The sequence below is a fragment of the Ptychodera flava genome, chromosome 11 (assembly GCF_041260155.1).
Source record: "Ptychodera flava strain L36383 chromosome 11, AS_Pfla_20210202, whole genome shotgun sequence".
Lineage (NCBI taxonomy): Eukaryota > Metazoa > Hemichordata > Enteropneusta > Ptychoderidae > Ptychodera > Ptychodera flava.
In genome coordinates this window covers 20,022,844-20,049,928 of record NC_091938.1, presented here as the reverse complement: position 1 = coordinate 20,049,928, position 27,085 = coordinate 20,022,844, and the positions used below count along the sequence as shown (strand labels likewise).

Genomic DNA, 27,085 nt, shown 5'->3' with positions numbered 1-27,085 from the left:
TCGCAACGGACGAGAACTTGCGAGAATCTGATTGATTTGTTGGTGAGGGGCGCGAGTACGAGTACGAGTACGCATATTACATCATTACATGTAACACATGCCCATGTGGCGATCGTCATTCGCTATCACGGTCGGAGTTGCTGTTATTGGAGTGGGAACAGCAACATACGTTTTAAAACAGTGTCGGAAAAGGAATTTGTCCAAGATTATCGATATGGTGAGTGACACTCGCAAACCTATTGCAATATGTGAACGTGCGACCACCGACCGGTCTGTAAACACAGTATGCAGTCGTTTACGGTTTTATCGGATGTAAACAAACACATCCAGCACGATCCCTCTTCGGCGGAGAGACATTTGTGCATTGCAGTGATAATGACCGGGCATTTAATGTTGCCTTCCAATGCGATTGTAAGCTGCCTGCAAAGTTGACCTAAGCATGAAACTAAAAAAGGAAGGGTCCTTCCCTTTTTAGCTCCATGGCCTATTCAGAGATACATTTTTTATTCCCCCCGCAATAAATTTGGCCTTTTGACCCGCCCATATCTTCGAAGCTTCAAGTTTTAGACAGTTACGAATGAGCAGAATCCCTGTAATTTAGGAGTTAGATAAATTTCCTAGCACCATGGAAATGGGCCGGACTTCTGTCTTCATCATCCGTGAATAGAGGAACTCAGGAAGACATCCATGCCGCGCCAGCACGTATGTAGTGAAGGAGAATGCGCGGGAATGTTTGATCAGGGTTTTTTTTCGCAAGATAAAATGAGTACTAGAGTTCGTATATTTCTACTCACATAGCAAAAGAAAGTTATCAGTTAATATAAATGATAGTTATGTTAGATTCGAGGCAAATCGCCGGTTTAATAAAAACCGTAAATTACAGTAATTTGAATAACGATTGTAACCGGCTTCTTATCACATGTTACGTAATGCTGTTTATAAAAGACCAGCTGATCGGTTTGAATTTAGCATACAAAGGCTGGTATCCCATAGCGGTCACATCTCTCAGCACAACGCCAACTTTTTATGAGAAATTTAGCTGTGTGTCGGATAAAGATGGCATCCAGATTTTTGAAATGTGTGAGTATAAATTCTTAACACTTGTGGATTGACTAAGAGGTTTACATTTCATAACTTGTAAGGAAGCATATGGGAAGTCGCTGAAAGCTAGAGAGAATGTTGGACTTGGAGTACACGTAGGCCTACCTCTTTGTGTTGGCAAAGTAATTTAGCTTTGTAGTACATGTATATTGTACACTACATTGGACTTTACATATAAAACAAAACAACAGGGTGTCAATCTACATTCTGAGCAATATACCCAATCAAATTTTGATTTTTTCCCCTGTGATTAGGCTTCTTGCTGTTAGTGATAAATGGTTTATGAATGTTCAAACATTAAGTTGACTATCATTCAGTTACTCCATGGAGGTAATAGACAAAATAAAAAGAAAAAATTACCTCCTTGGTTATTTTGAATTTCTAATAATAGGCAAAAAAATTTTTCAGGTACTGTAATATTTCTGCAGTGCTTGCCAAATGGGCAAACTATATACAATGTAATGGTTTCGGGTCAAACATGTTTTGTTCAGCCGAACATAATTGTTTCTGGTCAAACACAATTGAGTCTTTGTATGGTTTTGTTATAAGGTTTCTTTTGTAGTTTGTGACTGCAAAATGCCAGATGTAGTTTGTGACTGCAAAATGCCAGAAGTAGTTGATATGTAAATTAATTTAATATTGCTTTAATTGATTAGAAGGCCTCATATCATTCTGAAACAACTTTTACAATAGTTAAATACTTAATAGGATTTGAAACATACTTTTAAAATTTTTCCTCTACTTTTATTTCCACAGCTCGTCTTAACCCTTTCACCACCATGGTTTGTCCCAAATCCATTGTTTTCTATGATAAAGTTGGACCTGTATACAGGGAACTGGGGGTGAAAGGGTTAATTATAATGCAGGCCAAATTTACATGTTACCATTGTTACAACCCTGTTGTTTCACCAATGACTGCTTGGACCAATGATACTTGAATAATGACTGACAAGATTCAGTGCCGTTTTGCACCTGTTATAATACTATCAAGAGATTACACAGAAAGGGATGTATTGGGCATTATATATAGTAGCTGCAAAAAAGAATTTCAATACTTTTACAGCGATTGCAATAAATGCATCATATGAAAAAAATCTTGACTCAACAAAATGACTGATAAATGTTTAGCAGTCATGGTGAATATCACAGCCAAATAACAAAAGTTGGTTTTATTCTTGCATTGAAATATTATGTTATAAATTGAAACTTGATAAAACCTCTTAAAATGTAAGAAAGTACGCTAGAATGTCAATCATCATTTATCGAAGATGTTAGCAGATTTTTCATAATTATGGAATCCTGGACATGGGACCATCTCTGCATGAATATCTACCTGCACTCTGCTTTGCTATGTGTGGGTGCCTAGCCAACAGCATTTGAATCAAAACACTATCAATCAAATCTGGAATATTATGTGGGTCAATCAGGGTCTATGGTCAATTGAAGACATAGGGGCTAGGGGAAAGTGAGAAGTACTTGCCCCTCCTTTTGCACATTACCATGGTAACCATTAGCAATTCCATTTGACTCTTTAAACCCCCATTCCCTGTACATAGTTTCATCCATTCTATTAAACCATTGGACTGTACCACACTTTGGTGGTGAAAAAGGGGAAGCATCTGTTTTGTGTGTGGTTATTTAAACTGACCATAAGCTACGTTGTAGAAGTTGTTCCAAGCCTCAAGATGTAGAAATACTGGAAGCGACTGGTTGAAAAATTGAAATTATTATACAAGTCGTCATTGCATAATCCTACCAGTCAACTCCTTGCAAGTTGGCAATATTTTTGTTTTATTTCCATCATGATCTGGTAAGATAGAAGATCAGCTTTGTCCTCAAAGTTGTTTCCAACTTCACAAGTATACCAGTACATTCAAAATGATTTATTCAAAATTTTTGTGCTTTCCAGATTGAAGAGCTGCAGAGACCGTCTGTCCATGTCAAAAACCCAGACAGGGTAGAAGAAATATTAAATCAGTTAGTATCTGGAGGGAAGGACAGATTACAGGTAAGTTACCTGGCCATTGGTGTCACCATATATAAGTAGTACACTAGAGTAAGCTCATGTGATACTGTGAGGTTATGACTAAACTTCTGCAAAGTTAATTGTGGGTCCATAGCTGTTGTGTTTGGTTTCTGACGGGTCTTTTATGCTGAACCACAGCTGAGATGAGCAACTGAATCAATGTGCCAGCTACTAGTGTACATGATTTTTCGACCAATTTACATCCAATAAAAAAATAACCTAAATACCACTGTTCTAATTTTTCCCACTCGGACTGCCAAGAAACCACTTTTTTTGTACCATTTAAACTGTCAGACAGAGTTGCATGTCACTGACATCAAGCGAGTGGTGACTTGTGAACTTATATCATGTGACAAAGTCATACACAATGTTAATATACAGTGAGCCCTATAACTGCCATGCAGTATGCTATACACATATGTCTCTGTCACTACCTGGAGTAACTGAAATATCCAATCAGCATACTAATATTGAAAGGTTTATTGAACTTTTAGTCCCAGTTGCAGTTCAATCCAAGATCACGATGTGAATATTGGAACAGCCGAAAATTTAGCAGATGGTAGTCTTGCTGAATTTTTCAAGTGATGATGTGCTCAATCATTGATAAAAATGTCAAAACACCTTCCTCATTTCTTTTACAAACTTAGCAGTATGTTGAATTTCTCAGTGTTTGTTGTAGTATTCCTCGCTATGTGGGCAAAATAATCTACTGAAGAGAATTACTTTCTTTATGTCCATAGGTAATAACAGATTTTGACATGACTTTATCAAGGTTTTCATTCAATGGAAAAAAATGTCCCTCTTGTCATGGTAAGTATGACTTACACTGTGTCTTTCTTTTAACCCCTTCACCGCCATGGTTTGGCCTGAACTCAATGTAGCAATTGTATTGGTTGGGACCTGTCCACAGGGAATTGGGGTGAACAGGTTCAGTTTTAAAAGTAAATAAATTAAAAATAAATGTGTATATCGGATAGGTCATGCTCAATATTAAACATATACAAATATATGTACATTTAATATCAATGAGGGCCAATTTCTTTCAGATTTTTGACTCTGACATTTCAGAATGATTTTCAAGTAATGAGTCATGCAAGTTTAAGTTTATAACAATAGTCATATAGTAAATGATTAACCCTTGTCACGCCAAGTTCATGTGCCACCATCAGGTCAAGTTGGTTAAAGTAGTGAGACATAACAAGTATCATATGTTGCATTTCAACTCTTTGGGTACTGTAATTTTTCCCACCCAAAATTTTCATGTAACAGTTTACCATTTTTATAAAAATTTTTTGGTAACTTTTTAATAATTTTTGACCAAAAGCACATGTTTGTTGACTTTTATCATTGTAGGTATCCTTGACAATAGTTCAGTTTTGCCAGAGTCATATAGAAAAGAGGCAGCAGAGTTGAAAAATAAATATTATGCAATTGAAATATCCAGTGAAATGAAGGAAGAGGACAAACATCCATATATGATTGAATGGTAAGTGTACACTTTTTAACATGTCCAGTATGAGCAGTCATTGGACAGAAAATGTTTAGCAAGATTGCTTACAATTTGGTGATAAAATTAATCTATTTAAGAATTGTTTTAACAATAACGAAATTTTCGCTGTATGTCTGAATATTTCTCTTCTGTCTTATGATATCAAATATTTCTGGACTTGTACATCAGTATGTTCATATTGATTGTTTCCATGTGCCCCAACTGTAGTGTTTTGGTGAGTGTGAATCTATGCATGTTCACTTTAGGACAGTTTCAAGGAACCCATTGGAAAATTGCCAGAATATGTCTAGTTAGAAATGGAAAGGAAAAATGTAGCGTTATTGTGCAAAAACGGCCTCTACTCGACCATGTGATGCTGTAGTCATGAATATAAGATATATAATAATAAAGTTATCAACAAAAAACCACTTGGAAATAAGCCCTGCACATCTCCTGCTGTGGGTTAGCAGAGACCATGTACTGATGTCATCCATAACAGGGCTCGAAATACTTTTTTTCAACCACCTGTCCACTGGACAAGTCAAAATAAAAAGTACCTGTCCCAGTGAGAAAAGTACCTGTCCAAAATGGCATAATTTATTCTAAGAAACTATACTAGTTTCAATTCAATTCAACAAACTCATGCCTGTATCATATGCAAACTGGAGTAACAGTGGTGTCAAGATAGCTCTGAGAATCTCCCAATCTAAGAGATTTGAGACATGACCTTAGATAAATCAATATAGCTGCCTCCTGTAAACAGTGATTAGATATTATCGAATTTTCTTTTACTTTTTTCTGACAGGTAAATATCCAAATAATGATTTTCAAAATTGTAAAAGGTATATACTGTAACAGCGTTTCTGTTAACACAAAATCCTGCGTATTTTACGCAAAATAGTCTGAAATACGCAAAAAAAATCATGACTGCGTAAACTAATACGCATTGAGAAATGCCGCCCCTTGACACGGACGTACTTGGCTCGCACTACATTGCCTCAACGTGGTTCAATGCAGGACAAAAATAGAACATATGCACCTGCTTGCAAGTGACATTTATCATGATATTGCAACATTTTAGAATTTAGCAAACTCAACTCTTTATGAAACATTGTATTTCATCATCACAAAGCATCATGTCAATCAGTTCTGTATAGACAATGACACTACAGATGCAAAAAATTCGAGAATCCATCGGAGTCTACGTTGTTGGTAACACAATACAGTTAATCATGGTCATTAGGTCGCATGTTATTTGGAAAGTGTTTACGGGTGACGATTTACACTCTGTAGGGTTGCATCTTGAGAAGTCCCACTGGACTTTGATCAGTATCTGCTTTTTGTTGGCCCTTTGAAAACACTAATTTCATTGTCAGAAAGTATTTTCTTTGAACATGAAGTCATTAGGCTGCGATACATGCATCACGGCATTGCAAGCGTTCAGCTACTATACCTTGAAGCCCCCCCCACGTTATTGTTTTTGTTAATAGAGCATGCGCATTAAAGGAAAACCCCAAGTTCGACAGAAAAGACTGCCCAACTCATTTCAGATACCGATTCCCACCGACACCGTATATTGTTGATACATTTTACGCAAATAAAAACAAAGTTGCGTAAAATTTTACGCAAGTTTTGAAATTATAACGGAAACGCTGGTATATAAATTTAAACTTATGAATATTTGCTGTAGTCAATAGGTTGAAATACTGGTTGCAGGCTGAAAAAACCTACCTGTCCACTTGGACAAGTACTTTTCAAAACTACTTGTCCCAGGCCAAATTTCACTTGTCCGGGACAGGCAGACAGGTATTATTTCGAGCCCTGCATAACATGGCATTTTGTAATAACTTTATGATATCAGTACAATACTAAATATATACAGCTACCATCATTTAAAACATGAATATTAAACATGGTTTGTTTAATCTATCAAGGAATAACATTTTGTTTCTATATTCCCAGGTGGACTAAGTCACATGACCTGTTAGCCAAATGTAACATTTACAAGAATGATATCACAGAGATGGTTCAACAATCTGGTGCTAAGCTAAGGTAATGCTGATGTGACTTTGTTGTGTTGTGAACTTTTTTTCTAGGCCACAACAGAATTGCAAATAAGGGATCACAAAATGCAAATGATATACTTTGCTATAGATTTGATTTGCTTACATTCGATCAAGTTGCAAGTGAACATTTTTGTTGTGGACTTTTTTCACAAGAATTGCAAAACATATTACAGGTAAAATTATTGGGAGTTAAAAAGTCAGCTGGCAAATTTTCATATGCAGAGTAATTCAGAAAGCATTCATTTTCTTAATATTTTACTTGTACCTTTAATCGTATCACAAAAAACAGTAAAGTGTGACACCAATCTTTGCAGTCAATATAACAGGAATGTAATGCATCTATAAAAATACAGCTTTTGTTAGTAGCGTTTCCAATCAATGTGTTGATTACAGTCGATTACTGTGTTCACAAATTGCGTTGCCACAAAATATCTCGTAAAGTTCAAGCTTTTTCTGCAGTTGGATTTCTCTGACTTAGTAACCGTCTCAGATTGTCGCAGAAGTTCAAAAAGCGAAATTCTTGTGCGCCAATCATAAATTTCTAAAAAAAAATTTTTTTCAAAATGAGAAAAGCTGTGCTAATTTTTTTTTCTGAGTAAATTTTCAGATTTATAATTTTTATTAGTTTGACGCTGTCTGAGGATACAATATACATCCATATCACTAGCGCAAATAAGATTGCGTGCTGTAACTACAACATACACATGGCCTAGTGATTTATATTGCTGATAGATTTCGTGGAATGTTGCAGATCATCTTTTGACAAGCTGAGAAGCTGTTTGCAAAAAAATGTGGTGAAATTTCAATATTTGTGTTTTTAGGACAATTTTTGCCAATTTTTGATCAAAACATCTATTTCTCTGTAGCAGCATGTCCAACTTTTGTCATTCTTGTTTTTCTGGTTTAAATATTTCTTGTTGTTTTCCTGGTTGTACTGTGCAGAAATCATTGTCATAACATCAACGTAGAATTTTCCTGCACTGAACGGATAAAAACAACATTTATTGTTATCTTTGGTACCCATACTGGCATGTACCAATTCTGATCAAATGTGAGCGACACCGTGTAATTGCGGTATTTTATTTATTTCATCCAATTGAAGACAATTGAAAGTGTATAATTATCTCATTCATTTTCAGGGATGGATGTGATGTTTTGTTTGAGAACCTACACCAAAGTGGTGTACCACTTCTCGTATTTTCTGCTGGAGTCGGTGATATTTTAGAAGAGGTCATACTACAGAGTGGTCATAGCTATGACAATATGCAAGTTGTCGCAAACTACATGATTTTAATGAAGAGGTAATTTATTCATCATAATGACTTTTGTTTTTATCCCAGGTTTGTTGAAAATGGTAGATATTATAATTTAACACTGGAATGTATGTCTGAAATTAGTTAACCACGTTTGATGTTTTAGTAAAATGCACAGTGTATTGATTTGCCCACGTCTGACGGAACAAGGAGCATGTAGGATAGAAGGCTTTAATGGTTGTAGACGGAAGACCTGTAGGTTGAGGGCGCTGTTCACTTTCCAGTTCCCGGACAGTGAAAGGTGTGCCCTCGACGTTAACTCTTTCAGCATACTGTGTTTGCTTGTGTAGTATGCTTGTAATGCAGTTTTACCAGTGCCTGATGTCATCTTTGTGTGCATTGTGAAATGAAACATTGTATTTCTGAAGTAAAATCATAGTGCTTTGTTTTGCCCCATACGTAGTGTTCTGGACCGTATGATTGACGTCTTCCATGTATGGGAGTGATCTTATCCTGGAAGTTCTAACTTTGTCATTTGATGTTGAGACCTTGCTCTTAACATATTATGTGCCTCGAAAGTGAAAGACTTAAACTTTTACTCAAGCTCTTATTCTCTCACCAAATCATGAATAAAAATCAGGGGTCACTGTGAAATATTGTACTCGAGAAACAAATTAACTGACATTTACTGATATTTGAAATTCGAAATGGCTTCCATTCCTCTGTTAACTCTATGGTGAAAAATGAAATTTTTGATTTTTGAAAAACTGAGGCATTTGATTTTTGAAAAACTGAGGCAGTAAATATTTTTCTTACACCAAGAGCTTTAAAATGAGCCCCGACAAGTGGTATACCAGAAAAGTGTTAAAAAGAATTGAGGGTACAAATATCTGTCCTGAGGCGCATTCTACCTGAACACAATGTTACTATGCACATTTCAGATCAAATTAAACTGGTCAGATTGACTCTTTATTCGTAATACATCCATGTTTATCAATTCTCATTTTGCAGGATAAATTGATAGGGTTCAAAGGTGACATGATCCACACATACAACAAGAACCAGTCCGTATTGCACGACACTGATTACTTTGAGAAGGTAGAAAACCGAAATAACGTGATCTTGCTAGGCGACACACTTGGTGACCTATCCATGGCAGATGGAGTCAAGAACTTGCAAGCCTGTCTGAAAATAGCATTTCTAAATGACAAGGTATTAAAATTCTCCTTGAAGAGAATTTGAAATAATGTCTTAATTCTTGTAGGATTACAAAAAAAAATACAACATTTACCCTTTGAATGCTGTAATTTTTCCCTCCAAAATTTAAATGCAACATTTTGCCAATATTTATGAACTTTTGCGAAATTTTTTTGATAATTTTGGACCAAATGAACATCACATTTCGTTGGCTACAGTTTCTCATCAAAATTTTGGCAAAAACTTGAAAAAATTTGAAGAGGGTATATTTATAAAGGTGACTAAAATTGACTTTGGCGCTCAGAGGTTTTAATAACTGCCAATTGATATCGCTATTTGGTGAAAAACGTTTATATGGACTATGGGTTTACTGAAGCAAATTTTACTTGTAAATATTGAAATTTTTTTTATAATAATCATATATATGTGAAGTCATACTTTTATCACAGTACTCTCCTGATTATTGAGCTATATTTATGAAATTTGTGAATTTACAAGTTTTAACGAATGTGAGAAAATACTTCCCATTAAAAAATTTGTCATTCAGTTTTTTATCACAAATTCCTAGTGAAGTTTATTGTTTGAATAATTTTACTAAAAATAGCTCCTGACTTTGCGTTTATTTTCTGTTGCAGGTCGATGAGCGTCTTGAACAGTTCAAGAATAATTACGATGTGGTTTTAGTGAGTGATATGACTATGGATATACCCAATGCCATCCTCAGGAAAATTCTGTAGACTTTCGTGCGTTTTGCAGATGTGAAATGTGTAGGTGCTTCCCTAGGGTGCATTTTATGTAATGTGTGGAAGGAAGCTGTCAGTGTGGTCTTTTGTGTCCATCGTCCATTTGTAACGTGCAGCTGCTGTAAGGTTTTAAAATTTTGGCACAAATTGAATCAATATTTGTAATGAACAGTAAATTCTGATCTCTCATGAACCAGAAGTACCTGTCAATCATTGTAGGAATATATTGTATAGAAACCTTGAGGGGAGGAGAGATTATTTCAAACAAAAGAGTACGTTTCAAATTTGTGATGTTTGTAGTTTTATCATCCATATCTTGTTTATGTCCTTGTAATATTTTTAACAAATATGTTCCGCTGTCTTTTTCAGCATTGTTTTTAGATCACAGGGTTTTCATCGTCAATGTTGCTATAATTCCTGTTAAAGGGAGAGTAACTCTAGCTTTGATGATTTTTTCACTATTTTTGGTTGAAATGTCAACCATGATTTCTTGTTCTACTCTCCAAAGCATGTTGAGATACACAGTATTCAGTTTTTCAACTCAGCCAAGTATAGACTGCTTTGTTATTGCGTTTATGAGTAAATTCAGGTCTGAACTAGAATTCAAATATAGACAATAACAGTGCATATTACACGTATTGATACTATATTGACTAGCTAAACAGTTTCTGTCTCAACATGCTTTGAGGAGTAGAACAAGAAACTGTGAAGACATTGAAAACAAAACTATCGAAAAAATCATAAAAAATTAGACTTAATGGTCCTCTAAGTCACAATTTAAATCTTTTACTTTGTGTTGAAGCAAAATCCAAGTGATAATTTATTGATATTTTAAGCAAGGTAGAAACTTTTAATAATTCTGAGCAATTGTCAGCTCTCTATGAACACGCTTATCAATTTGTTAGTTTAGATAAATTACAAATGGTGGTCCTGGTGCCGCCGTATAAACATACCTGTAAAAGAAGTCAGCTAACCAGTGTACCACAGCTAACCAGTGTACCACAGCTAACCAGTGTACCATAGCTAACCAGTGTTACCATAGCTAACCAGTGTACAACAGCTAACCAGTGTACCACAGCTAAATAGTGAACCATAGCTAGCCGGTGTACCATAGTAAACCAGTGTAAAATAGCTAACCAGTGTACCATAGCTAACCAGAGTACCATAACAGACAAAACACAGCAAGCCCAAAAAACAAAATCAAACTGAAACAAAAGAACCAATGGCAGAAGGCAGTTCAGTAGAAAGTAATTAATAGAAGTTGTTAAAAAATACCTCACTGCTGAAATAAGTTAGATGAACTAACAAATATTGCATGTAATTAATGAAAACTAATATAACTAATCAAGTTTAACAAAATTTTCATAGAGACTAACAACTATTTATATACATGTATAATTAACAAAAATAGCTTGGTAAAGAGACTGTTGCTATGATCTTGTGATAACTAACTTCTGAAACTAACCTTAACTAACCCTCAGTGTGAGCTCCTAGCATGGTAAAGAGACTGTTGCTATGATCTTGTGATAACTAACTTCTGAAACTAACCTTAACTAACCCTCAGTGTGAGCTCACTCTAGTAGCAGCTGCAATTATTACCAATCTGTAACCAACTAACAGAAATGACTAACTTCTAACAACACTGCTGTGCTGAACAACTGTGCTGACAAAGCCAGATATTGTGATAGGAAATGTTTGTTCAATATCTGTGACCACAGCAACCAGTACTAACTCTCAATGTGCACAAATTATGCAAAACTTGCAACATTAATATATATACTAATCAACTACTAACAACCAACTATTAATATCTAACAAAACAGCTAACAGTACTAATGGGACAATATAGTGGCAAAGAACTAACAGAAACTTGATAATAGTAAAAAAAACAGTAAATAGCAAATAACACATAAATAATACTATTGCAATCACCATCCATGTAATTTCTAGGCTGTCAGTGATTCAAGATCATCATAGCCTACAAAGTACTGGAGAAAAATTTGCCATACATAAGTCAAGCTGTGATAATATCGCTAACAGATAGAGAGTAATGGGTTGAAATTCGGTCTTAATAAACAATAGGATGTCAATGGCACTTGTGTAAAGTGTGGAAGAATTGTGTTGTACAATTTCATCAAGCATATTGCATTATGTAAAACGTCAAGAGGTAAAATGAAATTGTGATCATTTTTTAAGTCCAATGTGAACAATTGTGCCTTCTTTTTTGATTGTTACCTGTATTTGATAGGATGACAAACAGTTCAGAAGATTAATGTCACTTCCTCTAAGTCTTTGCAGAACCTGACTATCCAAGGCATAAAATACCATGTAGGGCATTACATTTAACGCTTGTTGGTGTATTGGGAAATTGAAAAATGTTTATAGACTACCTCATGAGGTTGGGATTGTACCTACTCTGTCATTAACCCTGTAATCTGTGTGTAAGTTGCAAACAGTCAAAAGTCCAAATCTTTCATTTTCGAGGCGCAAACTGCCTTAAGAGGACATGACCACGTTGTGATTATTCATCAATGGGCATTACCATTCATAACTGAGATCATCATACGGGTCATCATTTTTATCATGTTTATGAAAGTTCATCATAAAGCTTGGCAGTGGGGTTCTACATTGACAAATTTATATTTAGACAATATTGTACAACATTTCATGTCATAGTCTTCCCAGGTATTTCACAATGCAAAGCATAGTATTTGGTGTACAGATCATTTTAATCATAAATGGTTTCTTTCAATCCTTTACAGACTGTGAGGATGATACAATGTGCAAGAATTTTATGCATAAATTTGAAATGTTTGATAATCTGTAGTGACTGAACATAAATTAGAATGCAAACATCAATTGCTGTTCACCAAGTACAAATTTATTCAACATGTTTCATAAATTGTTTTTGACACTTGATATGGTATGTACGTTACTTCTGTAATCATGTGTGTTCACACTGACTGAAATGAAACCGGGCATTTTTTATGTCATTGATTACTTCGGAACTGATGACCGGCTATATATTACTGCAACATATTTGCAAAATGTTAAAAATTCTGTGTAGTTGAACCAAATGAACAATGACACTAGCAACATCAGAATGGCTTACTTTGGAGTTGGAATTCGCTACTCTACTACTTATATGGATTTTGTGTGCATAGAGTCTTTCACAGCTCCTCAATGGCTGTACAGCCCTCTCCTTCTGCCCTAAACAATGAAAGTGAATTTTTGTAGTGCGATGCTGTAGGGCCTGGCATGGTAAGATGGCCTAGAACACACTCGTGTATGAAAAGGCTTAATTGTATTTTGAAAGGGGCTGTTAGAGACTCTACTTTGTGCACTATATGATCACAGTTGTGTTAGATATCTCCACTTTTGCATAATCATTGCAATGGAAAAAGTCTTACCTACTTCCCTGTCATGTTTTCATACCTTTGCTTCAATCTTGTCAACAAGACGGCTTTTTAAACTCCCAACAGGAAATATGTGAGTACAGAAGTTCTGTCAGGTGTCCATATTGTCAGCATGTTGTCAGTACTGATTATTCATCATCCTTCCCATGATCAAAAAAATGAATTAGAGTTTGTCTCAGGGACAGATTATTCAGACTCAAATTTTTACAATACTTTGCTGATCCCCAGATTGTGTTTGAACTCACTTCCAAGACTGTTGAATGAATAACTTTCCCCTGAAGTGTTCTTGTGAACATTGAAAATTCAATTTTTCTTCACAGAGGTAATAATAATGGGCATTTTGAATTTCAAATATTCGCAAATTTTGGTGCTAATTGATTCTCTAATTCCAAAATTGCAACAGGAACCAGATTTGTATTCATGATTATGATTGGTTTAAAAGTTTCAATGAGGAAAGTTTCAGCAAAATTTTAAAACTTTCTGTTCCAAAGTTTTTATCACATGAAGTTGTTTGCTCTATGCCAGCAGCCTCCTTGACTCAGATTCAGCGTTTTGAGGCAGTGTATGTCCTCTGCTACAGGACTCTTTTTATCATTCTCATACAACTTTTCTCTCTTTTGTTATTATTCAGAGGGCAATAAATGTATGCTTTGGTTTTGCTTGGTTTTTACTTGGACGTTCAGAGGTTTTAAATCTTACCTAGATTGTTTAATATAATTTGCACATCAGACTTTCCCAATGTACGCACATGTCCTCTTGTGACACTATATAATAAGATATTTTTTATAGTTTTAAATAGTTCATCATTAACTGCAATATTAGATTCTATATTGTAGGGCATTCATATGAAACGCTAGCCTTATCGTATCTGACAAAAAAATTGTATATACAGATCATGACAATGTAATGTAGTTACCTTTACATGTACCTACCTTTTCCCTTTGCTTACAAGAGTCAATTGTAAATCATGTTCAGTTCCAGTCCTGTCATTCCTGTACAGTTGAATTGTAACTGTAAAGGCTCCAATTCCAGTGCATGCAGTGGAAGCAAGGCAGACACTCCAAATTTGCATATTATATCCATATAAGGTTAAGCAGACACTGAAAATTTGCATATACCCTCATATGGTCAAGGCAGACATTGTAAATTTGCATATATCCATATATGGTCAGGGTAGAAACTAATTTGCATTTATCCATATGTGGTCAAAGATCCATGTCACCCATGGTAACTTGTTGAATGTCAAGAGAACCATACTGTTCTGGCAGTACACTCATTTTGTATGGCCCTCTAAGTGAAAATCAATGATCCGTTACATGTAAATGCACTTGTACACACAAATGACTTGACTCATAAACTCTTGACTCTGTCAGACTATTTAAGAGGCAGAAATGGGCAATTATTTTATGTATATGATTATGTTTGTGGTAACAACAACTTTAATGCCTAAGGTCAGGTGAAAACTTTGCTATGTAAAGTTAACCTTAACCACATGTCAGTCTCACATGTATGTTGTTTATCAATATATACATTCTTTTCCTTGTTTAAGATTGTCATCCACACACTGTAAAGCATGTTACCTTTGTAAATTTGTTTTACTTTAACATAGTTGAGTGCAATATCTCTTTCAATCAAGTTCATGATTATCAGTAACAGTACTGCCCTCAAGTTCCAGTAATGTAGATTCTATTGTTTTTACAAGAGTATTCCACACGGAATTTACTGTTTATGATCAAAGTATTGTATGCCACTGATCTGTTAACAGTTTAATACTTGTAGAGCTTTTATGTGCATAGTACATTGTTCAGTAAGAGAATAAAACTTAATGTAAAAGAATAAAAAGGTTTGTGAGGCTGGCTGTTATTTCAAGAAATAATTCTAATAATTCTAGAAGGGTGTGGTTGTGAGATTTTTTCAAACTCTGTTGTAACTATCAGAGCATACTAACCAATCAATCTGCATAAGTTTTACTTGTCTCATAAAGCGTAGAAATGGCTAATTAGTCCAGGATTTCATTCTCCATCATGGACAACAACACTGACATGATGTTGTCCATGATCTTCAATAGAATGCCAGTGGTGGCGATTCTCATCCCATTTTATCTTGCACTTGTAAACATTACTTTAGAGCCACCCAACTGGCAAATATATTTTTAATATATAGCTTTGACCAATCTATTCACCTCTGAAGCTGTTTTATTGTTGCATCTGAAAGATTGGCTGGTCAAGTAAAACCTGCATTATTTGGACAGTACATGGAGGTAAATTATTTTTCTGACTTTCAAATTTACCTAATCTTGTTTTCACAGATGTTTGCCATGAAAAACAAAACTCTCTATGAAGAATAGACATCCTTCCACACTCTTCTTACAGTCTGGACTGTATTTTGTTTGTTCAAGGAACCAGCACAAATTCCTTCACATGACCTTTTCACCGTGTTTCACCACAGAGGGCGTAACTTTCTTTGTAGAAAGCAAATTGGTTGTAATGAAATTTGATAGTGTTACGTGTTAGACGTGCAGTGAATTGAAATTTTGTGTGAACTGCTGTAAATTAACCAGAGACCACGTGTACATCTTAACAATTCATCTTGTCTTCATTTGCTCTGTTTGATCACACAGTAGTAATTTTGAATCCAAAGACGGCCAACACAAGCCATTTTTACAAGGAATCAGTCATCATTTGCATAAAGTAAAATGTTAATCTACCCCCACAAAGATGTGACGCTAATGCGGTATTCAAAGTCGTATGTGCCATAACGCTGTTTTCATTGTTTGGTCTTACGACTGAAAATTCTTGTTGCACAGTTCTGTTGAAAAAGCAACACCTTTGAAATCTAAATCTGAATATATGATTGGACTGATCGGCGCTCTTTCCACCCACCATATTTCTTAAAGCTTCTGTGATAATGTTACTGACTAAAGCGATGTATTTATTGCTTTAATAAAGTTTGTGTGAGATGTGTGATAGTGTGTGTACGAGTGTGAGTGCTGCTGAACACTACAACGTGTGGAGGGGTCATAGTCAGAAGAATGTACCACCTTAGTTTGGTTACTGAACCACTTCTTTTTGAGAGTGGGGATTTGGCTGAGCGGTTCTGTCTGTTGCTTCTCTGCTAGGTGACTGTTACCATAGATTGTGTGTTTGAACCCGATTGAAAACACCATAATTTCAAATATCAAATACGACAAAGAGAAAGAAAAGTGTGTTTGAATAAAAGACTTTAATGACGCCAACAACTGGTACAATATGTACAAATTAATTATTGTAATTACAAAGTAATATTCTACTAAATTGTGTGATTACAAAATGTGCTACGCAATTACCCTCCCCCTAAAAATGTTTACTCCGAAACTCACTAGAAATTTAACTTTTAATATCTACTCACAGGAACTGATAGAACATTATAAAAATTGTAAATTTATTAAAATAATTGACTCTATGTATGATAAGGTAACTGTACATAGGGATTTCACAATTTACAGTTTTTTTAATATTGTCAGTGTCTTGTTGAGACCTGGTCATATTACTCGGACTCTAATGCTGAAAAACAATTATTGTCACTGTTTATATCAATGAGATGTATATTACACAATTATTAATTTTCGACAAGCTGTTAGAATCACACACAAGCCCAGTAATGGGGTCACAAAAGGCCAGGTCATGGGGTCACACAAGGTCAAGTCAATTGGATTAGATTCAAATTCAGAATAAGATTATATTTTTTATATTTGTGCATACATGTATGAACGCCATGAATGCAAACTTGAAACACTTTGTTGTTCAGTTTACTGTACTTGTGTGAGGAAACATCACAGCAACTTGAACTTGTCAAACCCGTCGATAAAAACCTGTAAATTGAGAGAAACGTGAGAGACAGTTGGGTCACCTTTTGTTTGACTATATATACAGACACCACCTGTGTGATGATATTGCGATGCAATATACAATAAAATGCAATTTACAGGTGATCACGCCCTTCAGTCTCTTTTCATACCCCTACCTACCCTCGTACAGAATAGACTATTCCAGTTTTTTGAGAAATGGGAAGACACCATTACACAAAACACAGGGATGATTGCAACGATCTGTATTGCATAACCATGGAATCTGGTATACATGGATTTGGACGGAGAGGGTATTTTATACAAGCTGAAAGCTGAAGTCCGTTTCATAGCTCTTTCAAGCATACAGCTCCACTTGTTGGGTAGGTATATGGGTCTTGTGAGCACTTTCTCTCTTGGGTCGATTGCTGTCCACTTTGGCTGGAACTTTTTCAAATCTATGCAAGAAAATGAAATTGGAAGGAAAAATTGTTAATTTTTGTCTTGTTTACAAAAATAAGCGAACAATGCATGCAACCATTGTAATACATAATACATATATATTATAAGTACATGTACATATACCTGCATACATATACTAGGTATACATCTCTCTCTCTCTCTACACACACGCACACACACGCACACACACACACACACACACACACACATATATATACCGGTATATATATATAATGGACATGAATATATGAATATGTTTTTGCTTTGGATAATAAATACCATAATTGTTTAAAATCGGTGACAATTTTAAGTCTACTCACTTGCTGAGTTTAAACAATTTTTCCTCTTCAGTCATCTGTTGGTGGTCCCGTTCAGCCCTTTCCATTGTCCTGGCAACTGGCCGTCTGTGTGGTTTCTGTGAGCCTTGTTGTCCGTCCAAGGGTTTCCCAAAGATGTCTTGATATTCCGATCTCGTCTTGTCGGTGTTCTGCATCAGTTTGGCTTTTTGATCCATCTGGCTCCTCTGTGTGGTGTAGTATCTCTCCCTCTCGTTCATCCATTCCTGTTGGTAGCCCATACTGAGTAGTTTACCAAATACGATCGGCTCGCCTTCGTTCACTTGCGGTCTGCATAAAATAAACAACAACATGAAGATTTTTTGTCAGCATTAAGAAGGGACGTGTTCATTTTGACCCTGTTACCAATGGACATAATGGACTTGAGCTAAACCAACATTAATTCGCAAAGAATTCTTTGCCGCAAGAAAGTGATTCCAAAATGTGTGATTCAGATAGGACTGGCACAAAGGCATTTTATTTGCTAAGTAGGTCTTCATGTATTTCTTCTTGAGGAACAGTATAGAACATTACATATCTAGCAGGCATGGTAATAGGTGTGAGAAAATACTGCACCTCTAAGTTAGAATATACTGAGAGCTGATGTGTTACACTCTGCTACAGTGCATTACATTGCATCAACAACCAGTTCAAACCTTGATCACAGCATTAGCCTTGTGTCAACGCCACATTAATGAATCGGAAACTGAGTTTTTAGCCAGATCACTACCAAAACAGCTACGAAAGAGCTTGATCACAGTTTCTTCAAGATATTTAAAACTTATCGCTGTTTCAAGATTTAGCTATGTTGATATGTTGATACATCTAGGAAATATTTCATTTGTTAGTTTCAACTGCAGATGACTTCAAGACTAGCCTCACTGTGTCTTAAAACCGATTCTACACACTTTGGTATCTATTTGGACTATGCACAGGCACCAAAGGGTTCAAGATCATTTCCATAGCCGGTAAAGGCTCATTGTTTACCAACAGTCTTGGAGTGTAAACCCTCTGCAGCAGTTTACCCTGGTGATTAAGTTAACACTCTTTCCTAAAGATTTAATTCTATCATTGAAGATTCCCTGAACACATTGCGAGTTTCAGTGAAGAGTGAGGTGATGGGTGAGATGACCCTCTTTGCAAGATTCTTGTATGCCTCTGATTTTGAGAAATTTTAGTACTCTTTCTATGAATGTATACACAAACTATTGAAACTACCATCTCCTCTATCTAACCAGGGTGGAAAACACAAATATTGCAACGTTTAGCGGAGACAAACATTCCTGCTTTTTAGTTCGTTTCATTATTTGCTGCTGAAAGTCTTTAAAATTCCTGGAAAGTGTACCAGTGAGTTAGTACACACCTTTGATTTAAAGAAATTAATCTCTGTGTAACTGTACAAACACGCTAAACGTTGGCACTATCTCCTCATCTAATCACGATGAAAAGGACAAATAATCCAACATTTAGCTGAGAAAACATGGTTGCTTTTTACTTTGCTTCATTATTTGCTGATGTCTGTGAGTATTTAGAATTCTTTGAAAGTGTACTAATGGGTAAGTACATGGTTCATCTGGATGTAGCAGATTTCTCACCATGTTCTGAAAGAATTGTCTGGAATTTTCTTTGACGTGTCTCTCATTTTACATCATAGGCTACCTGACTGGGTTGCTAAGATTAAAAATATTTGAGGTGTTTACAAGTATTCTGTCGGTTAAGTGACGATGTTCTCATTAACCCGGATCTTCAGAGAGTCAAACGGAAAATGCCCTGTAAATCTGTGTTGCTACCACAACAACCGAAGTTTACACAAGAAATTACGCACAAAATAACATTCCTTAGGAATTCTCTCTGTTTATAACTTGAAGGAGAGCATTTACTAAAATATTTGAAGACATTGCAAAGATACCCTGTGTCTGCCTAAGCCCTTGTTATTGCTGAATGACTTTATGCCTTCCAAGATCAGTCGCACCTGTTCACAAAAATCATGAAAATCAGCTTAAAATTTAATTTTGTTTTATTTCTCCTATTTTCCACATGCAAAACATACCGGCACTCTTTGTTCGTGAGATATTTTGAACAATATAGGAAACTATTATTTTTCTCGCCCGGGCTATTAAACTTCATCACATGTGTATTAGTCATTGAGGTGGCAGATTGTGTTTGTATCTGCAAGCCTTTAATGTGTTATTCCAGTCATTCCTTGGTAGTTTGGACAATCTGACATATTAATCTCGATGTGGTTTTCAACTTCTAATCTTGGTTATCCATCATCTTAATTAAATTTTTCCGTTTCATTGCAACTAAGGTTCTCAAAATATCAAGACGTAAATGGTGATATATTCCACTTTCCGCTCAAAAAGAACTGCAACACTGTTACCCTTTCAATACGTCATCCTTGGATTAAACCTATTGTTTCTGATATTAAGACTGGGTCTGTACACTGTAATACAGGGGTGCCACCTGGGTTAAAACTGTCCCGTGGGCAACAAAGCATGGAAGCAAGATTTCACACTGCAAGTAATAATTGTTTCAACCGAATACGTCAACCTGATATGTATTAAGAGTAATGATATGGCCGTGCGTGCCTCCAGAAGAAATCAAACTGCCTTGTTTTGATTCGCCAGTTGCCATGGATACAAGCTATGTAGCTCAGCACATGTATAGATGGGTGAACTTTTCAATAGCAATGTATAATACACATAGAATAAGACTGAAATAAAGCTGTGAAGGTAAAAAGGGGTAGATATGTCACCCACAGGATTAGGTTAATACTGCAAGGTTAATCAATGAATGACCACAGTTAAAAGGATTTTTTCACTGAGTTGTACAACTCTGGGCCATGTTTACTGCAGCAGTTAGTAAAGCTGTTTTCAAAGTGACTGTCCCCTGTCGTCTTGATGGTATATCTTTACAGATTTGTTTCACTGAATAAAAAGCGATAATTACCTCTGAAATTCAATCTCGACAAAATAACATAGAAATTTTTTACATCATGGTAATAGAAGTGTTGTCTTCATCGTAAGAGTTCAGTTTTCTTTTGAGTCCAGAATTCAAAATTCCAGGGTTATAAATACCCTTGGATTTCTGGCATGATGAACTGTGGTCATTCTTTGAAATATTGCTCATGTATCTGCAACTGTGGTAAGCCTGTGACCATGTATAGCCTATGTAATAATTTGAAATGACACTGTAAGGGTCATGTCAATATGGGGGCCTTTTTTCTTGAGGGGGGTTGTGATTTGATAACTGAAGAAAATTGAGCATTGTCTACCTATAGATCCCTGAAGAATGGAATGACCCTGCATGGAACATGTCAGGATCATTCCATTACACAGGAAATGTTGGGTGAGACAAGGGTGATTTAGCCTTGTAAAATGAATTGTAGCAAAATAGCTGAAAACCAGCAGCGAAATCAACGAAAAACCATCACTCCAAGACACTGCACTCCGATGAAAAGGAATTTTTCAGCTTGGATATGAGGATGGGAGGTACTAGTTGGGAGGAACGATTTTGGAAATTCAAATGACATCGGTCAACATGATGTCAAAGTCTGGGTTTATCTACAGTACATGTACATTGATCTAGTTCTCAAAAGTCTCGGTTTTCGTGTCAAATCTAAATTAGTTTGCCAACTGGGTGATATGTTATCACACAATTATTTAAATTTTTACAAAATGCATGTAACCAAACAGGCAATTCAGCCAACTTCCCTATATTTGTTGCACTTTCTTATGAATTCTAATATGAAGAAAATACTATACTTGCAAGACAGGACTGTCATATCCTTATGAATATACTGTCATGCTTCAATCAAAATGAGGTTATACGATCAATGATTGACTTAGTAACATTTTTAAACTTTGTGACTCAAGAGCTCTTCATTTCAGACTTTTAGTGGAAAAAAAAAGTATGACTTATGGAAGAAAAAGGTCTCCGCATTTATCATTTTCCTTATTCCTTGCAAAGGTTTACTCAGACAGCCATTCAAGTGTTATTTGCATTTTAAAAATGTTTGAACTTGAACTTTTCTACAATTAACAGAGACAATATGTAGACAGAATAGAAGTATGGCTATTCATATAGATTACTGTAGATTAGATTTTGAGAACTAGATATGTACATTTTCTGACCTTTTGACCCCAGGACGCTTTGACATGCATTACCACATGCGGTTGCAAATATATGAACAATAAAAAATTTGGAACTCACAACGGTGGAAATCGGCACCTGTTTTCTGGTGGTTGTCTCCTGCCTTTGGGTTTCTCAACACCGCCTGGCCTGTTGGCATCATTCTTGTAGATGTGTCTTCTGTGTGGTCGCCTGATCTCGGGCAACTTCACTGTCTTATCTATGGCTTTCCTGTCGCCCTCTCGTTTGAAAACTGATACGTCGTCATTTAACGAGTATGGAGGTCTCCGTGGCAAGTACGGCGCCGCATCGGGATCTTCCTTGTATTCGTCGTACACCATGTATTCCGGAAGGTAGACTTTTCTTGGACTGGATGAAAAAATATTTTTAAAACTTGAACATTTAATTTCAGTTGTATTGATGAATGCAGTACAATCAGCTCTCATGTTTTACAGACAGGATTTTAATTTTAACAGAATTGTGCAAAGTTGCTCTAGTTATTCCAATTTCTTTTGCAAAATTTACTGAAAATACTGTACAGAAACATTTTTTTAATGAACCAAAAATTGTAGAGATAATGACAGAATGTTATGAAAGCTCATTCATACAAATATCAAAGTCTTCTTTCAAAGCCAAGTGACAGAAATTGAAGCTTACCCGGCATCTGGGCCTGGATTCTGGTCCCAATCCAGCCATTCTGGCCTTGGATAAGGAACTGGTTCGTCTGACAAAGTTTTTGGACTGCGGAATCTGAGTAAATCTACAGATCAAGAGAACAAATTTATGAGAAAAATTGTAGAATGGATGTAGATATGTATGCAATTTTATGGAATATTTAATCATTACCAACTTTAGCAACATGTCCTGATCAACTTAACACCAACACCTTGGTTGAAAGTAATACTATTTCATTAAATAATATACTAACTTTTATAGACAAAATATTCAATGAATAAAGTTGACGCTATTTGATTGCGCCATAAATATGAATACAGGAATATCAGGAAAATATTTGTCAATGTTGCTAGGGGAAATAATTGAATGAGAAATTTGACAACCAAATATTTTGCATCTGAGTTTTCTTTGTTGAAGTCGATTAGCATACTCTGATTTTTAAACTTTGAACTGAAATTATAAAAGAAAACAACTACTTTGAAATTAATGCTAAAATAGTTGACATTGTACAGTCAAAATGACTACAGGTCAAGTATCAGTCGACAATAAAATGGACGTGTTCAGCTTTTCATCCAGTCTATTAGGACACTCAACAACAGGTAGCCAGGGTCAGAGGTCACATCACTAGATTCGAATCTCATCATTCTTACCTTTTCTACCTCCTTGTTTCGCAAGACGTACATATTTTGAATCTGTCTCTTTGTAGTAGCCTCGTTTGGTTCCGGTGTCATCTTCTCTGTCGTCAAGGATGACCCCACTCAGTCCGGGGATCTGAGATGGTGCCGGGTACTCAACGGGTTCAGCTTCATGTCTTTTGGCCGGCGCATGATAAAACCAATCTGGAGGGGGCAAAAAAAACATAACTTTTAAGTAATTTTAAATTCTCTCGCAACCTCCTTTGTGGATTTTGGTTTAACCTTGCCATGAGGACTGTGTGGTCGGGACAACACACTGCGGTGAAATGGTACTTGCTATACCCTATTCAATGGGTCAGGTAAAACTGGATGGGCAATATTGATTTGAATGCTTGTGTTTCTAAGGTTAAAGTGAATGACATATTGCATTTACATGGCAAGTGATCTTGCACCACATGTGTTGCAGGCAATCAATCATAAGCAGACCACGTTATTTTAATAGCGCAAGACCAAGCTCATTGAGGCACTAATGTAGCTTTTTTCAATGATCTCTCATCAGTCGAGATCTGCATGCTCCCAAGATCCTTGAACCACCTGAAGTCATTTCCCGTGCTTGAAAAGGTCTACTTGCCATAGGCACTGCAATAGTGATTGAGCAGGTCACGACATGATCACCGCCACAAAGCTAGGTTGACAATCACAGTATATACCAAACCATCCAGCTGTATAATACTTTACTTTCCTCATCTATTGTTTTCAAAACTTCACAGTCCACTGTGATGTCGTAAATTGTTGTGCAATCAAGTCAAATGCTGGTGTTCACCACTTTCTCTGGCCAGGCATACCATGGTCCAGTCAATGAAGGGACCGCAGCCACTCAAACCCATTAATATTGTTTATTACTTGGACATGTCTCGGTGTAACTAAGTACCCATGATATATCTATTGAAGTTAATTAATTTTGTTTGACTTTGTGGCACACCTCTTACTCCGTGTTGAATTTGTATAACATTTTACTGCGCCTCTTTGATAATACTGTTTTGAAGGCCAACACATGGTAACTTCAGTTTGTTTCGCTGTTCATATTTACCATTTAAATCCAAGGGATATACCTCTATTGTCAGGGCGTGTGTGCGTCGATGCCAACACTACCGTTGTGTAAAATTTGTATTTCATTTTATTCACGAATGAGCTGAATCAGTGGAAACAGATCAACTCTGCAACTGTTTTGATGAAAACTATAACAGCTGGTGTCCATATTTTGCAGGCATTAATTCACTCTGTATCATAAGGTTTCATTGTTATACTGATTAAAAAGCATGAAATTGATGAGAAATATGGTGATCATCGATTAAATATCCTACCATTTTATTAACTACAGGAATTTTAAGAGAGAATTACAAGACATTTGCTTTGTTATAAACGGTAAACTTATTGAGTCTTGAGTTCTTTTATAAAATGAACCATGCACATATTCAAAGGAAAAAAAATGAAATCATTAAATGGCAACCTCCAGGAGAAAAATAGGTGAACAATGGTTTTGGGCTATGCACTGGCAATGACCAATACTGACAAACGTATTATCTTTTCATGACCTTTGATGAATAAGAAAAATACAGATCTGATAGAATAATTGTATAAGTTTAGGGTGACCCTATTATTTTTTTTGTTTCTCATCTCCAAAGGAATACTCGGGCAGGGCGTGCGGTGGAAATAAAAAAAAAGTACCGAACAAAAAACTGTATTTGTTTCAGTTCAATGTTCTGTCCATTCAGTCACTGCAATTTCTTGTCTTTCAGTTCAGTGTTCTGTACTCTCTGTCCTTTCAGTCTGAGTCACTGCAATCTCACAATTTGATGATGGTGGTGCTGTTGCTAGGATGATCGCCTCAGAGGTGGCGCAAATAAAGTTTTTTTTATTTTCATGTCGGAGCTGAAATTTACGGTCGGTCGGGAGGTGAGAAACACAAAAATAAAAAAATGTCGCCCTTACTGGACTGAAAGGGTTAATTTCATCAATTCCTAATATTTATCAAATGATAAATGATATGATATTTTTGATGCGGTATTGGTGCCATACTTTCATAACAAGGGAACTGATCATGTTTTCAAAACAAAAGTTAATGACTTATCCCACCATGGAGATGTTGTCGAACCATCTGACTCAATTAAACGTTGCCTTATCGATATCATCAGATCTATCATTTATGTACAAAGTTCACCATTGCAGATAAGTCTTCCTAAGGGTTCATTTTTCTAAATATACAGTGCAACGATAAAGCTGAATGTATAATATTGCCATGTCTTGTATATTTTTGCAAAATAATAACATCAGAAATTTCAGATCATTATAATAATTCATACACAAACACTGCAAATATATGTCATGACTTTTATGAAGACATGTCACTGTTTTCTTAACTTTGCTTTTGAAAATATAACAATATATGATCTATTTAACTTATAATGCCACTCTGAAAGAACAAATGGGTGGTAAATGTATTTAAAAAAATCATAAATTTAAGTCTTACCTTGCATTTTGGAAAAACTTTAAGTCAGGAAACTCTGAGAGATGGGCTGAATATCTGAGGGGGCAAGTGATAAAAGAGATATCAAAGTAAGTGTGGGGGTTTATTGCTAAGGATGAGGAATAGAAAAGCTAATATCAGTTTTAAAAAATACCTGTGACTGACACGACGAGTACATCCGGATGTTTGTTGATAAGATGCATATACAATGAAAAACACTTTTCACAATTTCAGAATTACAGATCAAATTACAGATTTGTGGTATTAATAACAAGAGGGAGTAAGCATGATGTAAAATGAAATTGAGAGTTGGAAATTTTTCATTTTATTGTATACATATTTAACAGTATAAATACTGTGGAATGATAATTGTGGTACCAATTAACCTGTTCATGTGCATTCCTGCCATGTACCGGTGAGAAAGAAATTCGGTGGCGTGATGATAGATGAGGAGGCGTGAGGAGGGTAAAGCCCTTGAAGTTGAAGATGGTATTTTTCGATAACATGAAATTGATAAAGGCAGCACTAGCGTGTCGGTATTTTTCTGATTTTGCATTTCTTACACGTAATCACTGTTCACGGAACGCGAGGATAAACGTTACATTAATATTATTATATTGCTATGGATGGTAAGCATAGTGGCAACTAGGGTTTTTTTCCCCTCCAATCCTCCATTCAATCGGGAAATGGGTTCTTTAATCACAGTCCTTTGGTGGAGGGACTGTGCTTTAATTTACCCATTTTCAACCTATCGTCTGCATCAAAGACTCGATAAGTTAACAATTAACAAAATCGTATGATTCGGGCAATTTTGACCAACAACTAAGGCCCGGCGATCGACGTGCAAGTATGGTCACTGTCCTGCCAGCAACCGGCTAAATCATGTGATACATTGGCGAGCGACACACTAGTGCAAGAGGTAGCCGGTAGGCTAGGCAGTGGAGTATGAAACATGGCGACAACCACGGTCTCATTTGAGGAGCCTACAGAAATTCGCGTTGTACATACCTCATTATACATCTTTCAGCTAATTACGTCGGAACATGAAATAAAGAGGTACTTACCTATGTAGGTGGATTATTTTTGCGTTCAAAATTGACCAGCCCAGTGAAAGTTTCTGAAAAAAAACCTGAGATTACCAAACGAGCGCTACTCTCTACTCGGTTGTTTTGGCTGAAATGATATGCTAATAAGTTTATTGTGTAT

At 35.9% G+C, this 27,085-nt stretch overlaps 3 protein-coding genes across 4 annotated transcripts in view; 1 reads left to right on the top strand and 2 right to left on the bottom strand.

Moving 5' to 3' along the window:
• The window catches only part of LOC139143758 (puromycin-sensitive aminopeptidase-like), a 539,468-nt gene that overhangs the window by 270,175 nt on the left and 242,208 nt on the right, over positions 1-27,085 (bottom strand). The window lies entirely within an intron of this gene.
• Positions 40-14,259, top strand: LOC139143747 (cytosolic 5'-nucleotidase 3-like). Its single transcript, XM_070714289.1, is given in 9 exon segments — positions 40-217; positions 3,011-3,109; positions 3,868-3,937; positions 4,481-4,613; positions 6,579-6,668; positions 7,822-7,964; positions 7,967-7,983; positions 8,947-9,147; positions 9,768-14,259. Coding segments are annotated over 9 exon segments (975 nt in total). The 5' UTR covers positions 40-97; the 3' UTR covers positions 9,870-14,259.
• On the bottom strand, positions 16,495-27,076 carry LOC139143745 (uncharacterized protein C7orf57-like). 2 transcript variants are annotated; one of them, XM_070714285.1, is made up of 7 exons: positions 26,944-27,076; positions 25,883-25,936; positions 23,368-23,556; positions 22,700-22,802; positions 22,124-22,411; positions 17,897-18,202; positions 16,495-17,572 (listed from the first exon to the last, which is right to left on the bottom strand). In XM_070714285.1, exons 2-7 carry the CDS (start codon positions 25,887-25,889, stop codon positions 17,473-17,475), a joined length of 993 nt encoding a protein of 330 aa, XP_070570386.1. In that variant the 5' UTR covers positions 25,890-25,936; positions 26,944-27,076; the 3' UTR covers positions 16,495-17,472. The 2 variants fall into 2 exon arrangements, with proteins under 2 accessions (XP_070570386.1, XP_070570387.1); XM_070714286.1 differs by having other exon boundaries at positions 22,142-22,411.

Bases quoted from the DNA above. Each gene is read 5' to 3' on its own strand.
- LOC139143745 (XM_070714285.1), bottom strand. The intron at 22,412-22,699 runs GTAAGCTTCAAT...TTTTTCATCCAG, and splicing joins AATCCAGGCCCAGATGCCGG to TCCAAGAAAAGTCTACCTTC. The intron at 18,203-22,123 runs GTGAGTTCCAAA...TATTTTATGCAG, and splicing joins AGGTGCCGATTTCCACCGTT to ACCGCAAGTGAACGAAGGCG.